The sequence below is a fragment of the Macrobrachium rosenbergii genome, chromosome 39 (assembly GCF_040412425.1).
Source record: "Macrobrachium rosenbergii isolate ZJJX-2024 chromosome 39, ASM4041242v1, whole genome shotgun sequence".
NCBI classification, from domain to species: domain Eukaryota; kingdom Metazoa; phylum Arthropoda; class Malacostraca; order Decapoda; family Palaemonidae; genus Macrobrachium; species Macrobrachium rosenbergii.
Genome location: NC_089779.1, coordinates 8,058,837 through 8,077,564, shown reverse-complemented (window position 1 = coordinate 8,077,564; position 18,728 = coordinate 8,058,837). Strand labels below are relative to the sequence as shown.

At 38.1% G+C, this 18,728-nt stretch overlaps 1 protein-coding gene across 3 annotated transcripts in view; it reads right to left on the bottom strand.

Moving 5' to 3' along the window:
- Positions 1 to 4,569: 4,569 nt before the first annotated feature.
- LOC136825710 (glycerol-3-phosphate phosphatase-like) overlaps positions 4,570 to 18,728 on the bottom strand; it is a 38,601-nt gene continuing 24,442 nt past the window's right edge. For all 3 annotated transcript variants that reach the window (XM_067082464.1, XM_067082463.1, XM_067082465.1), the window contains exons 4-6: positions 15,218 to 15,434; positions 11,546 to 11,687; positions 4,570 to 8,823 (exon numbers count right to left, since the gene is read on the bottom strand). In XM_067082464.1, coding sequence (XP_066938565.1) covers positions 8,610 to 8,823; positions 11,546 to 11,687; positions 15,218 to 15,434 — 573 coding nt within the window. In that variant the 3' untranslated portion in view covers positions 4,570 to 8,609. The remainder of the gene's footprint in view (positions 8,824 to 11,545; positions 11,688 to 15,217; positions 15,435 to 18,728) is intronic.

The window sequence follows — 18,728 nt, the reverse complement described above, 5'->3', positions numbered from 1 at the left end:
ATTTTATTAATTAAACCACAGTTCCTCATGAACAACAAAATTGGAGCGACTGAAAAGGTAAGAGATTCTGGCAAAATTTCATTCATTACTTCCAAAAGTTGACAGTCGCTGTTGGTCATACTTTGGGCACTCGCACAACATGTCTGACCGTTATCATCACCTTGCACTTTGAGCACTTGGGAGCTGGGCCACGTGGGCTGCTCATTAAGTGTCCATGTGTCAGATGAGTATGGCCAATTCTAAGATGTGTTAGAATTACTTTTGCGTGTCTCTCTCTCTGATATGATGAACTCCATTTTTCAACAGTAGATTATTGCTATTGCTTCCCTGTAGAACACCATTTTCAGGTGGAAATGTTCTAGACAGAACATTATCAGTTCTCACCTGAAAACTGCAATTTGTCAAAAAGTTATGTATAAACCTAGGTATATGTTCACGGGTGGTGTTGTTTTGTAAAGTTTTTAAGATAGCATACCTCCAAGTAGTATCGTATGCTTTTTCAGTGTCAAAAGAGACAGCTACAGTAATTTGTTTTCGTTCAAAACCTCTACATATATGGTCTTTAACTTAGAGAATCTAATGTAGATCTGTTACACTGTGACCCGAACTGAGTGGAAGTCAAAATTTTATTTTCTCGAATGTGCCATGTTAGTCGAGCATTTACCATTTTCTCACAATTTGCATAAGCAGCTTGTAAAAGAAATTGGTCTGTAATTATATACATTACTGGGATCCTTTCCAGGTTTAGGGATAAGAATTATTATAGCTTTACGCCATTCATCTGGAAATAAATTTCCAAGCCATAAATGATTATAAAACTCTAATAAGTATGACTTTGCCAAAGGTGCTAAGTGGCAGACCATCTCAAAACAAATATTAGTCACCTCCCGGAGCGGATTTATTGCTGTTCGAGAGAGCATATTCCAACTCTGAAACATATTAAATTTTCCATTATAATATACAACTCTGAAACATATTAAATTTTCCATTAAAATATACATCTTCTATTGTTTCAAAATTCATTGTTATTAATTCTGTTTTATTTTTCTTTGTACAGAAGTGTTCATCTAAATTTTCATCACTACTTACACTTGCTAAATTTTCTCTGAGGCAGTGAGAACCCTGTGGGGCAGCTGAATGCCACTGCAGCAACCACAGATAAAGGAGGAGCTATAGCTGCAAATAAAACCAACAAGGATGAGCTAGATCTTATATGCTGCTGCAGCCTACAGCAATAGTCGAGAGCTTCTGCTGCAGCTACTCCAACCAAGAGCTAAATACTGTGGCAGCTATACTGGCCACAAGCTGAATACTGCTGTGGCTACTCAACCATGGAGCTGGGTGTTGCTGCAGCTACCACAGATATGCTGCAGTTAAATAGAACCAAGGAGTTAGAGCTTCATCTGCTGCTGCAGCCTGCACTAGCCAGCTAGAGCAGCTGCTGCAGCTACCATGCTAAGGAGCTGAATGCCACTGCAACCTTACCAGCTGGAGCTGCCACTGTTGTTAGGACCTAAAAGGAGCTAGAACTTTATCTGCTATTGCAGCCTTCACTAACAGGCTTTAGGATACATTGCAGCTGCCCTGTCAAGGAGCTTCAATGAATGCTGTTACAGTTACACCACCAAGGAGCTTACTGACACGGCAGCTTTCCTGCTAAGGAGCTGAGTGACACAGAGTGCTGTACCAACTACAGACAAGGTAGAGCTGTCAATGCTGTAAAACCCATCACAGAACAGCTACCTGGTTGAGGGGCTGAATGTTGCTTCAGTCACCACAGATGAGGAGGAGCTGCTGCTGCAATTAGAATCGACACTGATGATATAAGAACCTGTTTTGCTGCTGCAGTCTACACAGAGCCGGAGCTACCACTGCAGTTAAACAAGGGGTTACAGCTTGATTTGTTGGTGCATCCACAGCAATAAGCTTGAGCTTCCACTGCAGATAACACATAAGGGAGCTGAATGCCACTGCACCTACCCTGCTGAGAAGCTGTTGCTGTGATTACAGATAAGCTGAAACTACAGTTAGAAGCAATGAAGAGGAGCTAGAGCTAGATCTCCTACTGCATCTACACCACCCAAGAGCTGAATGGTGCTGTAGCCACCCTGCACAGGAGCTGAATGCTAGAGCCACTGATGCAGCTATACCACAATCTAGAGCTTTTACTACAGCTACCTAGCCAAGGAGCTGGATGCAGCTTTAGCTACCTTGTCGAGGAGCCGAGTACCTCTGCAGCTACCCCACCACATGCTGAATGCCACTGCAGCTACTCCACAAAGCTGGATGCCTCTTAGGCTACCACAGTTGAGCTGGAGCTACCTCTTAAGTTAGAACCAACAAGGAACTAGTTTAATCTGCTGCTGCTTTAGCTAACTCATTGAGGAGGTGAAAGCTGCTGCAGCCACATTGTCAGAGCTAAATGCTACCTGGCAAGGAGCTGAATGCCACTGCAGTTTCCTTCCAGTAAGCTGAGTACCACTGTAGCAACCACACACAAAGCAGTTACCCTGTTGGAGGGCCGCTGCCACTGCAGTTCAAATCAACAGGGCGCTACAGCTTGATCTGCTGCCACAGCCTATAACAAGTTTAAGATCCAGCTGCAGCTAACCTGTCAAAGAGCTGAATTCACTGCACCTACCCTGACAAGAAGCTTAATGCCACTGCAGTTAGAACCAAGGAAGAGCCAGTTTGATCTGCTGCTGCAGCCTACACCACCAGTCTGAAGCTTGCACTGCTGCTACCTTGTTTGCAAGCTGAATGCTACTGCAGTAACCACAGACAAGCTAGAGCTTCATTGGCTTCTGTAGCCTACACTAGCAGTTGGGAGTTTCCATGGCAGCTACCCTGTCGAGGAGCTGAATGCCACTTTAGCTACCCTACCAAGGAGCTGACTGCTACTGTAGCTGCACTGTGAATGAGCTGAGCCAGAGTTTAACCTGCTGCTGCAGCCTGCACCAAGAAGCTGGGGCTGCTACTGCAACTATCCCACCGAGGAGCTGTCTCCTACTGTGGCTATCCTGCTGTGGAGTTGAATGCTACTGCAGCCACTGTGCCAAGGAGCTGAATTCTGTTGCAGCAACTGCAAACAAGCTGAAGCTGCTTCTGCAGTTAGAACCGACAAGGATAAACTAAAACTTATTCTTCTGCTTCATCCTGCACTATTAGGCCTTCAGCTACCCTGGTGAAGAGCCACATGGTAATGCAGCTATCCCACTGAGGAGCTGGAGCTGTTGATGTGGTTACATCCAAGGAGTTGCATCTGCTGATGAAGTAACACAGGAGCTGAAAGCTGTGGCTGTAGCTGCTGTTGCAGGTAGCGCATAGGGGCTGAAACTGCTGACGCCTCTATACCTGCGGAGCTGGAACTACCAGTATGATAAGCAATGTTGAGTTTTTGCCAACAGTGTACCTACCACCATAGAGGTAGAGCTTCACTGTGCCTATCACCAAGGAGCTTAAGCTGCAAATAAGTAGGAGCTACTGATACAGCTACCGCTGAGGATCTGGTACCAATGCACTTACCACTGAGAACCTGTAGCTAGATGCCACTGCATTTATCACATACTGGATTTGTATCTGCAGCTCAAACTGAAGAGATCAAGTCACTGCTTCAGCTTGCATCAAGAAGCTAGAGTTCCTCCAGCTGGCAAAAACCAGCTAGAATTTCCTCTGGCACTCCAAAGGAGATGGAGGTGCCACTGAGGCTACACTGAGGAACTGGCACTGGAGCTGTAGCTGCCACCAAGGATCTGCGAGCTGATGCTCAGGCTACCACAGAATATCAAAACGGCCTTTTTAGATAACACCGTGATGCAAAGGTGTCGTTGCCACTAGCTGTTACGTATCATTAGCTGCTTGTGTGCTTATTGATGTGAAGATGTGGATACTGGTGAGAAACTGCCACTGCAGCCAGTAATAGCATAACTTGCTACTGAAGACTTGTAATCATGCTGTAGCTGCTACTTGTGCATCTATTGGCATGAGCTTTGGCTGCAGCTACTGGCAAGTGGTATTACCTTGGAACTGATGCTGCAGCTGCTTCTGGAACAGTTGCTAAGAGGCTTCTGGCACTGCTCATGATGAAGTGGCTGCTGTTGGGGGCCTACTGGCATCACAGCAGTTCTGCCCCACTGATTCTGCACAAGCTATCATTTAGGAGCTGGAGCTGCCAACAATGCTCCCCATATTTGCTGTCAGAGAGCTTAAGCATTTATCACAAAGGAGCTGGAGCTGCCTCTCTTGCTGGAAAGAAATGCAATCATTTACAAAATTGTGGGAAATATGGTTTTGCAATTGAAAGAATGTAAGTCAGGCTATGTTCAGTTTGTCAGAATGTTGGACCAACAAGGGGAATATCACATATATTTCTGGACTGTGGCACCAGACTGCATATATTTCTGGATATCGTAGCTAGACTGTGAAACCAGACTGCAATCATTAAAGAAAGCATTTTGAGACCAACGGTACATTCCATCAAGATAATTAGCAACCTGATACAAAGCTGGAAATAATTGCCTTGGCCTGGAATCAAACTGACAGTATCATAGGATTATCAAAACTTAGACATGCCAAGAGAAAATTTATATTTAAAGTAATACTTCTGGTTCTTTATTATCCTAAGCAAATACATGACTGCCTCCAAAAGATTTAAATCCAAATGAACTTTTCCTGATTCACATAAACATTTTAAAAGAACCACTTGTAAAGTCAGTATTACATAAAATTCAAATTGCTTATACATTACTGACTATCAAACATGTCAATTTAATCTTAAAGCAATGAAGACAGTTGACTAGATATTTATTTCAATGACTAGATGTTAATTTAAGTAACTCAACATAGCACTACTGCAGTACAAAAAATATCAGTTCTTTTAGAATACTGTGTTTCTTGCACCCTATTTTCCCTTTTGCAGTGCTAAAAAGGAACCTGACTAGAATACATTAAAACATCACAACAAATGTTAATTATAGTTACTACTACAGAGATATAAACCAGACATCATACATACTGGTAACTGACATTAAGAAACACATTGCAGCTGTAAATTTTTTACCTTGATGAAGTTGAATATAAAGTCATCATTAAAATTTAACCATGAACAAAACTATGTATATGATGTCCACATACCCCATACAAAACACAGTTAAAAATCCAGCACTTAAAACTTTCAATTTTGGCCATACTGACATATTAAAAATGAACTTTATCAACATACAGATATTCAAAATTAAAACTGACAGACAAATAGAAATGGCATAATGCAAACTTTTCTTCTACTTAGCACATTGTAACTTATGATGATGCTTTGACAAGTTAGAATATTGGGCCATGGGTTTGCTCAGTCAGTCCTACTTAGTAGCAAAATGAATCTCATAATCTGAAAGTCTTACAACCCAATATATTATGTAAGCCTTAAACTAATATGGTAGTTTCTGCTCCATGGGTCATCGGCACATTGTACATGTACAAAACATGCTTCAAACTTAGATGAGAAGACTCTAAATACATTGGTAAACCAGAGGAATGCAAAAGGGCTTTGCTTTGTACAAAAACTTCACGCATCCAAGATGGACAGCAGTTCTGGGCATGCTTTTTAAAACGACCTTTACTCTGATTATTCCATGTTGGATCCCTGCCCACGAAGGCATAAAGGGAAAAGATGATGCTGACAAAGCAACAAAAGTGGCAACCACTATGACCAGATCACAAATGACCATTACCAACACTGACTATTCAGAATTTTGAAAACTCATCTACTTGACTAGCTTGCAGAACTTATCCATATGTGATCACAACAGATCAAACCAATCACGACATTATGGTATTCTTCAAAACAAAAGAACAACTCACAAGACCCAATCTTTATAGTCAAAGATGGCAGGTAAAAGCTAGAGTTAAAAACATTGTACACTTACAACAAAACTGAACTGGTTTACACAACATAATTCCAATGCACTTTTCGGTAGATAGTCTGACAATCTATTGAGGCAAGTGTTTAAACTATTCTGTTGCTGTGTGTAAGAAAAAACATAGCTAAAATTGCTCAATATTCTATTTCTCATTAAGTATACCCATCTCAACCTTCCATTACAATAAAAGTCAGCAAAGGTGAGCACAAAGATATTCCTACTGGATAATGATTTGTAGCTAACACTAAGATTTGGATGGTAAAACAGGGCTCTGAAGATACGTTTCTTATAAATGTCCTTAGATATTTATCCTGTTTAAAGTAAAATTTAAATTTTATAGTTGGAATAACGATTTCCCATCTTCCTCAGATATTGGAATTTTGTGAATTTTAATAAATGGTTCTGATACTCAACGCAAGACCCTGTGCCTCTATTGAGTTAGTTAATTAGTACTGTGTATTAGTTAATTAGTACTGTGTGTGTTTCTTCATTTCTGGAGAAACCCTTGACAAATCTATCCTGCATTCCTATGGGTAACTATTTCTTGATAGAAATAAAATGGCAAAAAATTTAAAGAAAATTAAAAGCAAAATTCATTTTTTGACAGCTTTCTGTCACACATTCTCAATTATTCCATCTCATGTCAATCTGTCATCTTAGGTTTCTTAAACATGCAGCTGTTCAATATGAACAACAGTATAAATTAATATAACTGATTTTATATTATGTATCACAGTTACAAGAACTTTTTTGTAAAAATCAGTTGCATAATTGTGCTATATCACAGATCAAGAACTCTGATAAACTAGCTGCATAGATATGAAAAGACTGTACAAATTTCACTTGTACAATTACATTTTAAATCTGATACTCTCTTTGAACTGTATGGAAGCACTAAAGAAAGACTAAAGTATGAAAATTATTTAGTAGAGCACAACTTCTGTATGTGCTATGCAATAATTGTCTATTTACTTGGGAAGTCTTTACAAAATTTAAATCTTTACATAGAAATAAAATTTTGAGCTAATATACTTCCCAGATTTAATCAGCAAAAACTATTACTGATTTGTTAGGTAACAATTTCAAACCTTATATCTTCATACAGTTACAATTTACTTTGTCCTTTGCATAAAGTATAGCTGCTGTGCTAATAACTTTCATAGTGAATAGCACAAACCACTGTACATTCTTCTTCAATTTAAACTGAATATTCTTGAGTTTTACAAAATCTTTGACAGTGCTGAATTTTAAATGCTTTCCCGTACTTAAAATACAGTAAAGCTATTCCCACTATTTAAACCTAAAAACACTTAGAAGCACCTAAAGCTGCACACATTTTGTGTTAGTGCTAGTTTAACATATAAAGCACATTCTATGCAAAACACGAAACCTAACTCATGTATACTAAATTCAATAAACCCATGTTACTCTGGAATCATGGATTAATCCTTCATAACACGATCTATTAACCAAATAACAGTATAATAAAAACCTGAAATAATTTTGGTGACAGACCACTTTACTACACTGCCATAGTCTCACTGGGTAACTAAAATGGATTGCTCCCTAGCAAAAAAGGCAACACCTTGGGAATATTTAGCAATCAATTTCCTACCTAGCCTAGTGGCTAATTTCATTGACCAAAACTGAATCTTGACTACACTCTCATATTTAATGTGTATTGGGGCCAAAAGTCTCACTGATGTCTTGCCTTGCTTAGAAAACAGTGAATGTAAAAACAAATGCCAAATAATGAAAACCTACATTCAAGAGAATTTCAGCATTTGCTATTGAGATGACCTTGGCACAAAAGCCTCTAAACACTTCCTTGAAATGATAACCAGCTTTTAACTCCAAAAGCCATCATTAAAGTAGTGTAATGCTCAAAACAAGAGACCCTGAAATCCTGCAAACTCTTAGACTTGACAATATCCAATAGTAATGTCACACCTTTATATTTCAGATTATAGTTCTGTGACTATGTCACTATAATAACAAAAACAATTACTGAAAAGGTACACTACATACTGATCATGACAAAGTAAAAATATAACTAAAATATGTACAGTATGTAAAATTATACAAAACTTAGTTTGAATACATGAATGTAAAATTATAGAAAATCCTAGTTCCTGAATAAATTTAGGAAACAAAATTTAATGCAAATTATGATGTAATTCACACATACAGGACTAATATACTCATATATGTATTCATAAGTCATATGTGTTCCATCTTCGTGTAAAGGAAAAATGCTTCCAGTGCTTTCAAGAGTTTTCACATTTATTATGATCATCATTATGTGTTCATCCACATCAGCACTTCATCATACTGTAAAACCTCTGCCAAATAGACAGTACATGAATAAATTGGAAAATGCTAAGTAATGCAGTAATTATGCATAGCATCACTTTCAACCGTACTGGAAATAAAAGTAATTTAAATTAATCAAACCCTGATGAACTATTATATTATACAGTATATTATACTGTGTAAATATTTCCTAAAATTCATGTGATAATTCATAATTATTTGGTAAATTCTACCATTCTAAAGAGAAAAGCTAAAAAAATTGACAAATTGAGGATCTATACTCACCTCTAAGGCACATTTTGATTTTTTCTTACTAAAAAGCAAAACCTTTCCTCATTTAAGAACTTAACGACCCCAAATGCAAGTCTGACCATACAAGGGTTAATGCTCTTGTTCGTTGACTTGGTTGGTGGCTTCATCCAAAAGTTTGATGATATCCCCAATGGAATTCAAATAAAACAATGGCACCTGTTTCTGCTTTCTTGGATCCTGAGTACAGGAGAGTTGGCGGGCATCCTGGAGGGTGGATACACCACTCAGTACCAAGATGGTCCACATACCACACTCGTTACCAAACATAATGTCAGTGTTAAGCCTGGAAAATAATTGCTTATTAGCACTTGGAATGACTTCAAGATAGTACAATTAATTGAAAAGAAAAAAAACTGTATTAAACAGCTGCATCTATATCATTACTATATTCCCTAACAAGAAATTACATGTATTTTTGTAGGGGTTTCAGAATAAGAAACATTCATACAATTATTTAGTTTGGCTTGCACAGTCATTAGTGGAATTTTTTATTTACGAAAAATGACATTTTCATAATAAAATTGTTTCGCATGAAGTAATTACATAGCTATAGTTTCTAACTCACGCGGCAGCCTTTTACAGTACACCCCCCGTATTCGCAGGGGATGCGTACCACACCCACCCACGAGTAGCTAAAATCCGCGAATACTTAAAACCCCTCTTAAAAACACTTAGAACTGCTTATTTGGATAGTTCAAACACCAAAAAAACTCTAAAAATGCTCACACCTGAGTATTTCAATAGTTTTATCAGCTTCTGGGTGCTCAGACACCTGACGTCCACACACTGGACATTCATACACCGAACCTTCCAACTCGGAACAGTAGAGATGGGGATGGGTGGGAGAATTCCCCCAGTCTACCCATATTATCCAGTCACTTTTTCTTCAATTGGCGAAAAGAGCAGATATATCACTTCTCTCCTTTATGTGACTGTTGGACTTGAATGAGCAGCCAGCTAATTTTGTACTTTTATTTTTATTTTGTGTCTTCTCTTGATTGTGTTTTTCTCTTAGTGTCTTTGTCGGCTTAATTTTCTCAATGGCAATGAAACATGAGCAACACTGGTATGGGGGACTTGGCTGTCTGTGCAGTCACTTCATGTTCCCCTAATGAGGCTGTGGAGTATCAAAGTTATTTTTCACTTGCAGGGGATAACCTGATGAGAATATTTTCCATTCAATGCTGAGGAAAAGAACATGACGTTCAGGATAGAATTAGAATGACAAAAATGTAAACGCACTTGAAAGTGCTGCTATCTTCTCTCTTGGTGGCCAAAGTACTTCTGTCTCTTCCAAAGAAAATAATTTCACCACCAGTGTCTACCATGTCTACCACACCTTTCATAAAGGCAAGCGTCAGATCTTGTTTGGGTGGCAATTTTTGCTAGAGCAATTGTTCAATTTCTGAAATGTCATCAGATCATTAGATAACATCAGGAGATAATATTTTACCGTGGAGTTACCATACCTCCAGCATTCAGTATACGTGGCAACTAGTGAAGCATGAACAAGTTCAGCAGACACACAGGGGGGTGGCCTCAGTAAAGACTGACCAACAAGGAGGGAACCACTCTGCACCTCCCCTGAAAGTTTTGCTAAAGATTGGTAACAAACCTTGTGAAAAACTGACAGCTTCTCTTGGTGTTCAATCCAATAAAGGGCCACAGAGATCAGTGTCCCTTCTAAAAGGAACATTAATGGGGAATCCTGAAGGATAATTCTTAGGACTCTCCCGTTAACACCCTGCTCTTTGGTAGTTCGAAGACCAAGGAGGAAGCTGACAGCAGGAAGAGCTGACACTCCCACTGGAGAAATACACAAAAACAACCCTGCTACAAAAGCAATAAATGAGACTTCTCTTGACCCTTACAGGCCAGCCTATGTATACATTAACAAAACCCCATGAATGGGCAAACTTTAAGGTCTGCCAATTTTAAAAAAGAACATATCAATGGAAAGAAGATAAGCAAATGCTCATGGTATAAAAAAAATCTCAAAAATTTTCTGTACCTGCCACAGGAAGTTGAAAGTGAATATTTCCGAGACACTTGTAAAAATACGCTAATTTTAGTGATTTATACATGTTCTATCTAATACTTTGTGTACTTTATTTTGCACAGTTACCATTACAGCTCACAAAATATCATAAAAGATGAGAACTAAAACCAGCAACAATCCTAAAGTATATTTATGGACAAACATATGCAAGATGTAGTGGCATGGGGAAATGATGTACCATTTTGCAAGTTATACATGTTCTTCCTAAAATTCTGTGTACTTTTTTTTTTAAAAATTGCAACTACAGCTTACATAATTTCATAAAAGATAAGAAAAGCAGCAACACTAAGTATATTTATGGACAAATATACTGTATACAAACTAAGTATATTTATGGACAAATATACTGTATACAAGATGTACTGGGATGAGAAGTGTAGTACATTCTCCCACGAAGCCTCAAGGGAGACTATTCTCCCTCATATCCTGAGCCGAGGTGAGCGTTGTCATAGTCATTCATGGCCCATTCAAGCGATCTGAATGCTTTCCCACAAAATTCATTCAAATAACATGGTGTAAAATAATGGTTATATGATATGCCCACTAGCCCTCTTATGCCATTATTGTGCATCATAGGATGTGTGCTACTACAAAAGGGTTATAGTAACTACCAAACTGCTTCTGTAGTACTATTCAAACTGAGAATCTTTAAAGATGAAGGTTAATACTGTACACTGTATGACCACTTTTAATTTTCGTACCATAGCAAACATGAAGCGTCATGTATGCATGTTAATATAAAGATACAAGTTAGATTAACAAAACATACTGAAACTGATATTCTAGTTTCCCCGAGATACCGAACAACCAAGCTTCAACAGCAATTTCTTGTAGGAATAATGAAGGGTTAACATTAATAATAAAAAATTAAACAAATTGGACATAATCTGCTACAAACTAAGTGAGTTAATAGAGCAACTGACCACCAAAAGAACGGTACACTTACGTGTCTCCAATAACTAAGGTCTTCTCTGGCTGGACACCATGACGTGCTTGTAGCATATAAAAGATGTTCATGGAAGGTTTGCCCATGATACGTGCAGGCCGGTCTGAACATTGCTCTATACAGGCAACAAGAATGCCAGCAGCTACAAAAATACAGGTTATTCACTACTATGCAAATATGAAAAGTCCTAAAATTAGAAGTTTCGGTATTTCACAACATACAAACTTGAATGCTATGTAAGCCCTAAATTCTACCCTTCCTTACATTTCCACTTCCTGATAATAGGGTTACTGTTACAGAGATTATTAATATCCTTCTCTAAGTCTAGAAATGGGACTCAGTGGTCAATTTGTAGCAACAATACTAATAATGATATCCTGCCTTTTTGGTAAAGAAAAATCAAAATAATACTAAAACATCCTAGTGTCCACTCTCTTCTGATACATTACTTGAAATGTTTTGCTAGTCCTGATTTTTTTCCAGTTACCGGCCTAACACTCCAATTTTGTCACATTAATCAGCATTTTACAACAGTTTCTTTTATCTAATAATCTCTAAATGCTTTTATTTTACATCAAATAATTTAGATTCTACAAACTTTTTATCTGTGAAAGATGGCGATTCAAAATTATGAGTTTACAATGTTTTTGGGTAATTCATTGGTGTAATTGTTACTTTCTTGATTTTACAAGCACTTACTCACAGACCTAAGGAACTTGGTTTTTCAAACCAATTTGTATAAAAGATTGCCAACCCAACTTATCATTCCTTTGACCTCACTCTAGTTGTTCATACGTGGAACAAACCTTCGGTCTTAACATTAGGAGAAATCTTCTGGCGCCAGCTGCAAACCGGTTCAAAAAAATACAAAATCGTGTATGCAAGGAGTCTGTGGCATCAGGCATCTGATATGCCGATGAGGTGGAAGCAGGTCAAGAGACCCAGCTGGAACCGCGTGACACACTCAGTCTTTCTTCAACCACCTTGGAGAGCAGACGTTCGCTTTTGCTCTCCTTTCCCCAAGCCGGTTTTTGTCCTAAGCCTATAGCTTCCTACTGTTTGTGTTGTGTTTTTGGGTGTGTATGTGTGTGTGTTTCGTGGTGTTATCATACTTTCCACTAATCAATCTAAGAAGCCCCAAAAGACATTTGCTCATTATTTTACTAAGTTATAAATACTTTTTCTAATAATTATTTTTATTTTATTTTGAATAATGGCAAATTTTAAATCAATTTGTATTTTTCATTACTAACAAACCTGTGGTCTTAACATAAGGGAGAATTCCCTAACGCCTGGTAAAGTCCACTTAAAAAATAGGTACAAGGATTTTGGTGGCAACGGGAGCTAGCTAGCCAAGATTGCAGAAAGGAGAAAGGTACAGCCAGCCTGCCTTAACCCACCTCAGCTACAACACATCAGTTTCTCTTTGACTGCCTTTATAGCAGGTAGTACTGTTGCCCTATCTGCCCAGAAGCCGGTTGTTTTTGTTTATTTCCTGCCCACATTACGCCGTAACATTCTGGTTTTTTCTTTCTTATTTGTTTGTGTTGTGTGCCACGTATTTTTGTGCTTTTTATGATGAACATGCAAACCCACAATTCATCTAAGCTTCCCAAGCCTCAGCAAAAATGCCCTGGGATACGTAACAATCCTTGCTCTTGTTTTCTGCCTGCTTTGGATTTGATGCCCATTCTACCTGTAGCAGGTGCACATCTAACATCTGTAGTTTAAGTAACCCACGTTCAGAGTGTATTGTTTGGTCTCCTGAGCAATGGAAGAATTTTGGTAAGAAGAGGAGATACAGGAGGAAATTGGGGACGCCATCTGAGGAAGGCTTTGTTTCCCCAACAGCGGCGAGCGCACCTATTCCTTCTTGTTCTGGCTCCTCTTTCTCCTCTCGTTGCTTTGTCTTCCCTGGAAGAATTTACTCCCTTGATTTCTTCTACTGCTTCGCACTTAGAAAATTCAATTGGAAGTTCAGGAGATCTGGGAATTGATTTGGCTGCCCTGTTCTTTAGGGGGGGGTGTAAGTTCCCAACCTGTGAGGGAGGAGGCAGCCCCCACTTGTCCAATCTTTTCAGGAGGAGATAATCAGAAGCTTATTGAGTGCTGGGAGTCTCTATGCCTACCCGGGGTACCAGCCCTTTCCAGCCTTTTGTCTCACTGCACATCCTCTCACATCACATCCCAGTTTCCAGGTCTACTGTTTCTGTGACATCATCTCATCTTACAATGGCTCTCCTCCTGTCAGCCTCCAGAGCGACAGTTTTGGTGGCTTCGCAGCTGTCAGTGCCTCTTGCCTCTCCCTGCTATGTGCTATCTTCATCCGTGTCATTGCAGTTGATTCCATCCATGTGCCCTCATGTTTGCACCTTCCGACTCCCTCATACAGACTATTTTTAATAAAGTCGAGGGTATTTTTATGAAGAAGTTCCACCGTACAAAGTTACCAGACTCTAAGAAGAGACGTCTTCGATCTCCATCCTCGTCTTCTTCATCATCTTCCACATCATCTTCATCGTCTATTCCATCCATCACTATCAGACACTGGAGGAAGAGGGACTTCGTAGCCCCTCAAAGTAAGAGGTTACGCGAGTCCTCTTCAGTCTCCTCCCCCTTCCCCTGCAACTGTTCTGTGCTTGTCCATTCACGCCTGTGCCAAACCCATTCGTGCTTCTACAGCAGAAAGGGCACATGGAATCAACAAAACATAAAGCAAAATTCATCCCATTTCTGGATAGCTGAAATAAGCAAAATGTCAGAAAACTGAAAAAATGTGCCATTTCAGGCTGCACTTACATTTGCCAAACTGCTTGGATGCACACTATCAGATCAGGTGTGCATGTAAATCACATTCACAAATGCATCTTACTACTCCATTATTAAGAGGAAAATTCCAAGTCTGGCAGATATATTGTTTCAAGAACAGGAAAAAATGCCACAGAAGATACCAGAAAAAACAGAACCCCTAAACAGAGGTGTACAAAAAGTTTGCAAGTAAGCCACCTTGCCAAATGGTCAAAACAGTACTATATTTCTCCTAACCGTACTGTGACCTAAAATCATCCGTATATACTGTAAATCTTTTCTCACTTTTCCCCCATTCTGAATGTCAAGAAGAAGATAATCTGCTATGAAGATGTAGAATGGTGTAGGTGAGATCAACAAAGGTCCTAAGCGATTACACCAGGTCCTAAGTTCTGGTCCTTGTGTTGTCATAGTATTGTCTACTTTGAATTTTTTCATGTCTGTGCACTTGCTGTTTGTTGAATAAACTGATTAAAATTTTAGTTTCTGTGACCTTTTCTCATTTTGTTTTCCTGTGTCTTGAATTACTTACTTTGTAATCTTATATTGTTTACTAAATATTTTATTTTCAGTTTAATTTCACTTATAAATCATGTTAACATTTTTTAATTACTATGTTAACCTCTGTACAGCACATGTATATCAAGGCATGAAAATGGATATCTGTTTCAATTAATTATGAAAAATACTATCCCCTAAGATAGCATACTACACAATCTTTACATCCATCATAAAAAAAGAAAGGTACAATGAATGCCTGTCAACAGAGGGGTTTATGGAAGTACCAGCGTGAAATGAATCATGACTGAGAGTTATCACTTAAAAAAAACTAACCCAAAAGTTAAACAGCCAACAAGAACTCACCTGGTAAATGGTACCTGGTCCCTACAACCTTGTATTTTTCATCTGTGTTTGTTGCCAGGAATAAGCACTCTGGATCTGTTAAGTAGCTGGTAGCACGAACCATCTTGTCATAGTTGAAGTCTCTGTCAAAACCAACAGCTACTGCTCCAACCTCTGTATCAAGACCTAATGAACCATCATTTACGGCATTATATATGGAGCCCTCAATTTTCTCTGGCTGAAACACACAAAATCATTACAAACTCACTCTCACTTTATTCATACACTATATCACAGGGCAAACCAAAAATTATTTCAAAGAAGCTTTTCTAAGTTGACTCATCTAGCATTGTCTATACAGCTTAATTATACTAAAATAAAAATTAATATAAAATACAACTTTAAATATTTAATGTTGGTGCAATTTGTCTAATAAAAACAGACAAGGTTTACCAACTTGTAATGTACATGAAGTCATGGATTCTAAAACAAATCTTGCAAAAGATCAATGCCATCTCATCTATACTGAAGATACCCTGACATTTAGCTTTATAAATATTATGAGTCATGTATCACTGATAAAAGACATCAGTCCCCTTACCACTGTTTCAAATAGTTCCCTTATTAAATTTATAGCATTGCTAACCATACAACATACAATCTTGAAAACCTATAGTACTTCCCTTTATAAATATTCATTAAACATAACAGAAATAAAGTTTTACTTTTAGTAAAAATAATATTGTAATACTCTTTACTGCACATACATATTGAATTACCTGGAAGCAGGACTTCAAAACCATTTCACAATAACTGAGACAACTAGTAGCAAAACAAAGCAAAATGCCATTTTCAAAACCTGGGTAAAATTAATTCTAAGTTCTGTACTCTTAAACAGCAGTAACTTTATTTACATTAGGAAGCTATTTCTTTGTAGTGAAAGCTTATCAATAACATTCATCATGCACTAAACCAAATGTCAGTGTAATACAGAGCGATTTTTTATGGCAAATAAAATTTTGTTTAGAAATTCAACTAAGCATTGCAAATGATTGCAAACTGGAAACGTACTACCATGCATATATTACTGCCAGTCAGTTAGATGAACATGTCCTACATCAAATCCTCTAATTAGCCATTATACCATAAAGCTTATGAATCATAAAAATAATAACACATCCTGCTTCCTGATGAAGGACAACCAGGCCCCACCTGTGCACAGTGTTCTTAGAAACAATAACAATGCCACTCCCAAGGATGCCCAAAAACTTACATTGGGATGACCATGATGCATCTCTTTAGAGAGGACTGCGTGCCACAATCAAAATGGTACCATCAAAAGGCACTACCAGAACTGCACAATATCAAACTGACCCATCAAGTCAGTCTAATATAAGTTTCACCAAAGCGCAGGACAGCTGCTGCCTACGCATCCTAGAAGCGCTTAATATTTTAAAAGAAAAACACAGACACCATTCCCTCTACCTATGAATATCAGGAAACCCGATTAAATAACAATCGCATTTCAAAAGACATCAGTGACCATAAGCCCCCAACCAGATGCACTAAAGGGCCATCACCCTTCATAAGCAGTTACCTGGCTCAAGTGGGGAAGGCACCAGAGAACCTACCTTATAGAATTAAAACCACTTTCACACCTGCCACCTCTGCATAAATGCAACCATAAACTCCATATTCATTCAATACATCTTAAAATTTCGTTGAGACCTTGTTGTGTTGAACAGCATGTTAACAAAATGTTTAAGGCCATATTTTACACTTGCTGTTTGTATATACAGTATATACTGTATATATATATAGTAATTTTATACTTATACTGGTAAGAAAAAACATTCCCAAATGTGTCTGTTGCCTCATCTTCTTTGAGATGAATAAAGGACAATTACAGTATTACATGATCTTTCTGGTTCTAGGTATTTTGACTCCCAGAACTTTGACCCCGGTATTTTCACTCCCAGTATGAGCCCTTGTTAACTGCTACTCTGTTTAGTTCACACTCAGTTATTTGACTCCCAGGAATGAATAGACTGTTAAATTTTTTGCACAATTTCAAATAAGCTCCAACCAGTATTTATGGCGTTTAGAATTTTGTCCAATATGCCATTCAGAATATTATTCAGTTGACTTTACTCTTGTTTATGATAATGACAGTAAAATGTACTCTTTATATATTTATTAACAATAGAAGTAATTAATGGAAATCCCTAGAAAGATCATCAAATTTAGGACAAATGGCCAGCTATGGTCTGATGATACATGTAGAGCTTATGATGGCAAACAGACCAAATTCAACACATGGAGATGAAATCGTTCACATGAAAATTACACCATTTTTGTTGAGTCTTACCAAGCTGCGAATAGAATTTATCATATATATAGCTGCGAGAAATTACAATAATTCTTTAAACAGGAAACTTGAAGGAATTACTCAGCCTCATCTGTGGTTGACCAAATTGGCATCATCTATCTTTGGGTCAGGCTCATCTTCTATTCCTACATGACTAATAAATGAGGTAGATTGGTTACTGGGCCCAAGGAAAAGCTGAACTACTTCATCGAGCTTTTGAAGCTAAGCAATCGGTTGAGGATGCCCCTCTACCTGATACTTCTCATCCTGAACCCATTCTTACAAAATTTGCATTTCGCTTTAGGGATTTTAAGAAAATTCTTGATAACCTTGATAGCTGTGGTGAAGACCCTGATGGTTTCTTCCCTTTGTTTATTAAAAAGGTTTCTAGTGTGATGTCTCCCAAGATTAGTAGATTCTATAGATTTTTATGTCGATGTAGTATCTTTGCCAATGATCTAAAGCTTAGCAATACTCGTACAGTGCCTGTTCCAAAGACTAGCATATCTGCAGACTGCAGTAACTATATGCCAATTTCTATTCTCCCTGTGCTCTCCAAAGTTGCTGAAAAAATTATTTTTAAGCCACTACATAAGTATGTGGAATCTAAAGGACTGTTTGCTGGTAGTCAAAATGCATATAGGAAGCAGTTGGTACCTGCAATGCTCTTTTAAACTTGACATGCCAGTTGCAGAAGAATCTTGATAAGGGTTTTGAGTGCAGAGTAATTCAAATAGATTTCAGTGCTGCTTGTGATTTAGTACATCACAAAGCACTTATTTATAAACCTCAGATTCTTGGGGTGGGTAGATATCTTTTAGGTTTACTTCATGATTTCCTTACAGGTAGGCAGCAACAAGTTGCTGTTCATGGGATTTTTAGTGAACCAAGACCTACTGTGTCTGGAGTTCCACAGGTTATCTTGGTCCACTGTTATCTTCAATGTACAGTACTGTACTGTATATACACAATTGATATGGTTGTTGGCCTGGAAAACAAGAGTGTTCAGTATGCTGATGATGCAACATTGTAGGGGTAGTAAAGTCTCCATTTATGAGAAATGAAGCAGATTAGTGAATGGTGTAGTCAGTGGGGTATGAAGCTGAACTCCAGTTAAACGAAAACACTGTTGATTAGCATATCTCATACTGATTTTCCACCTCC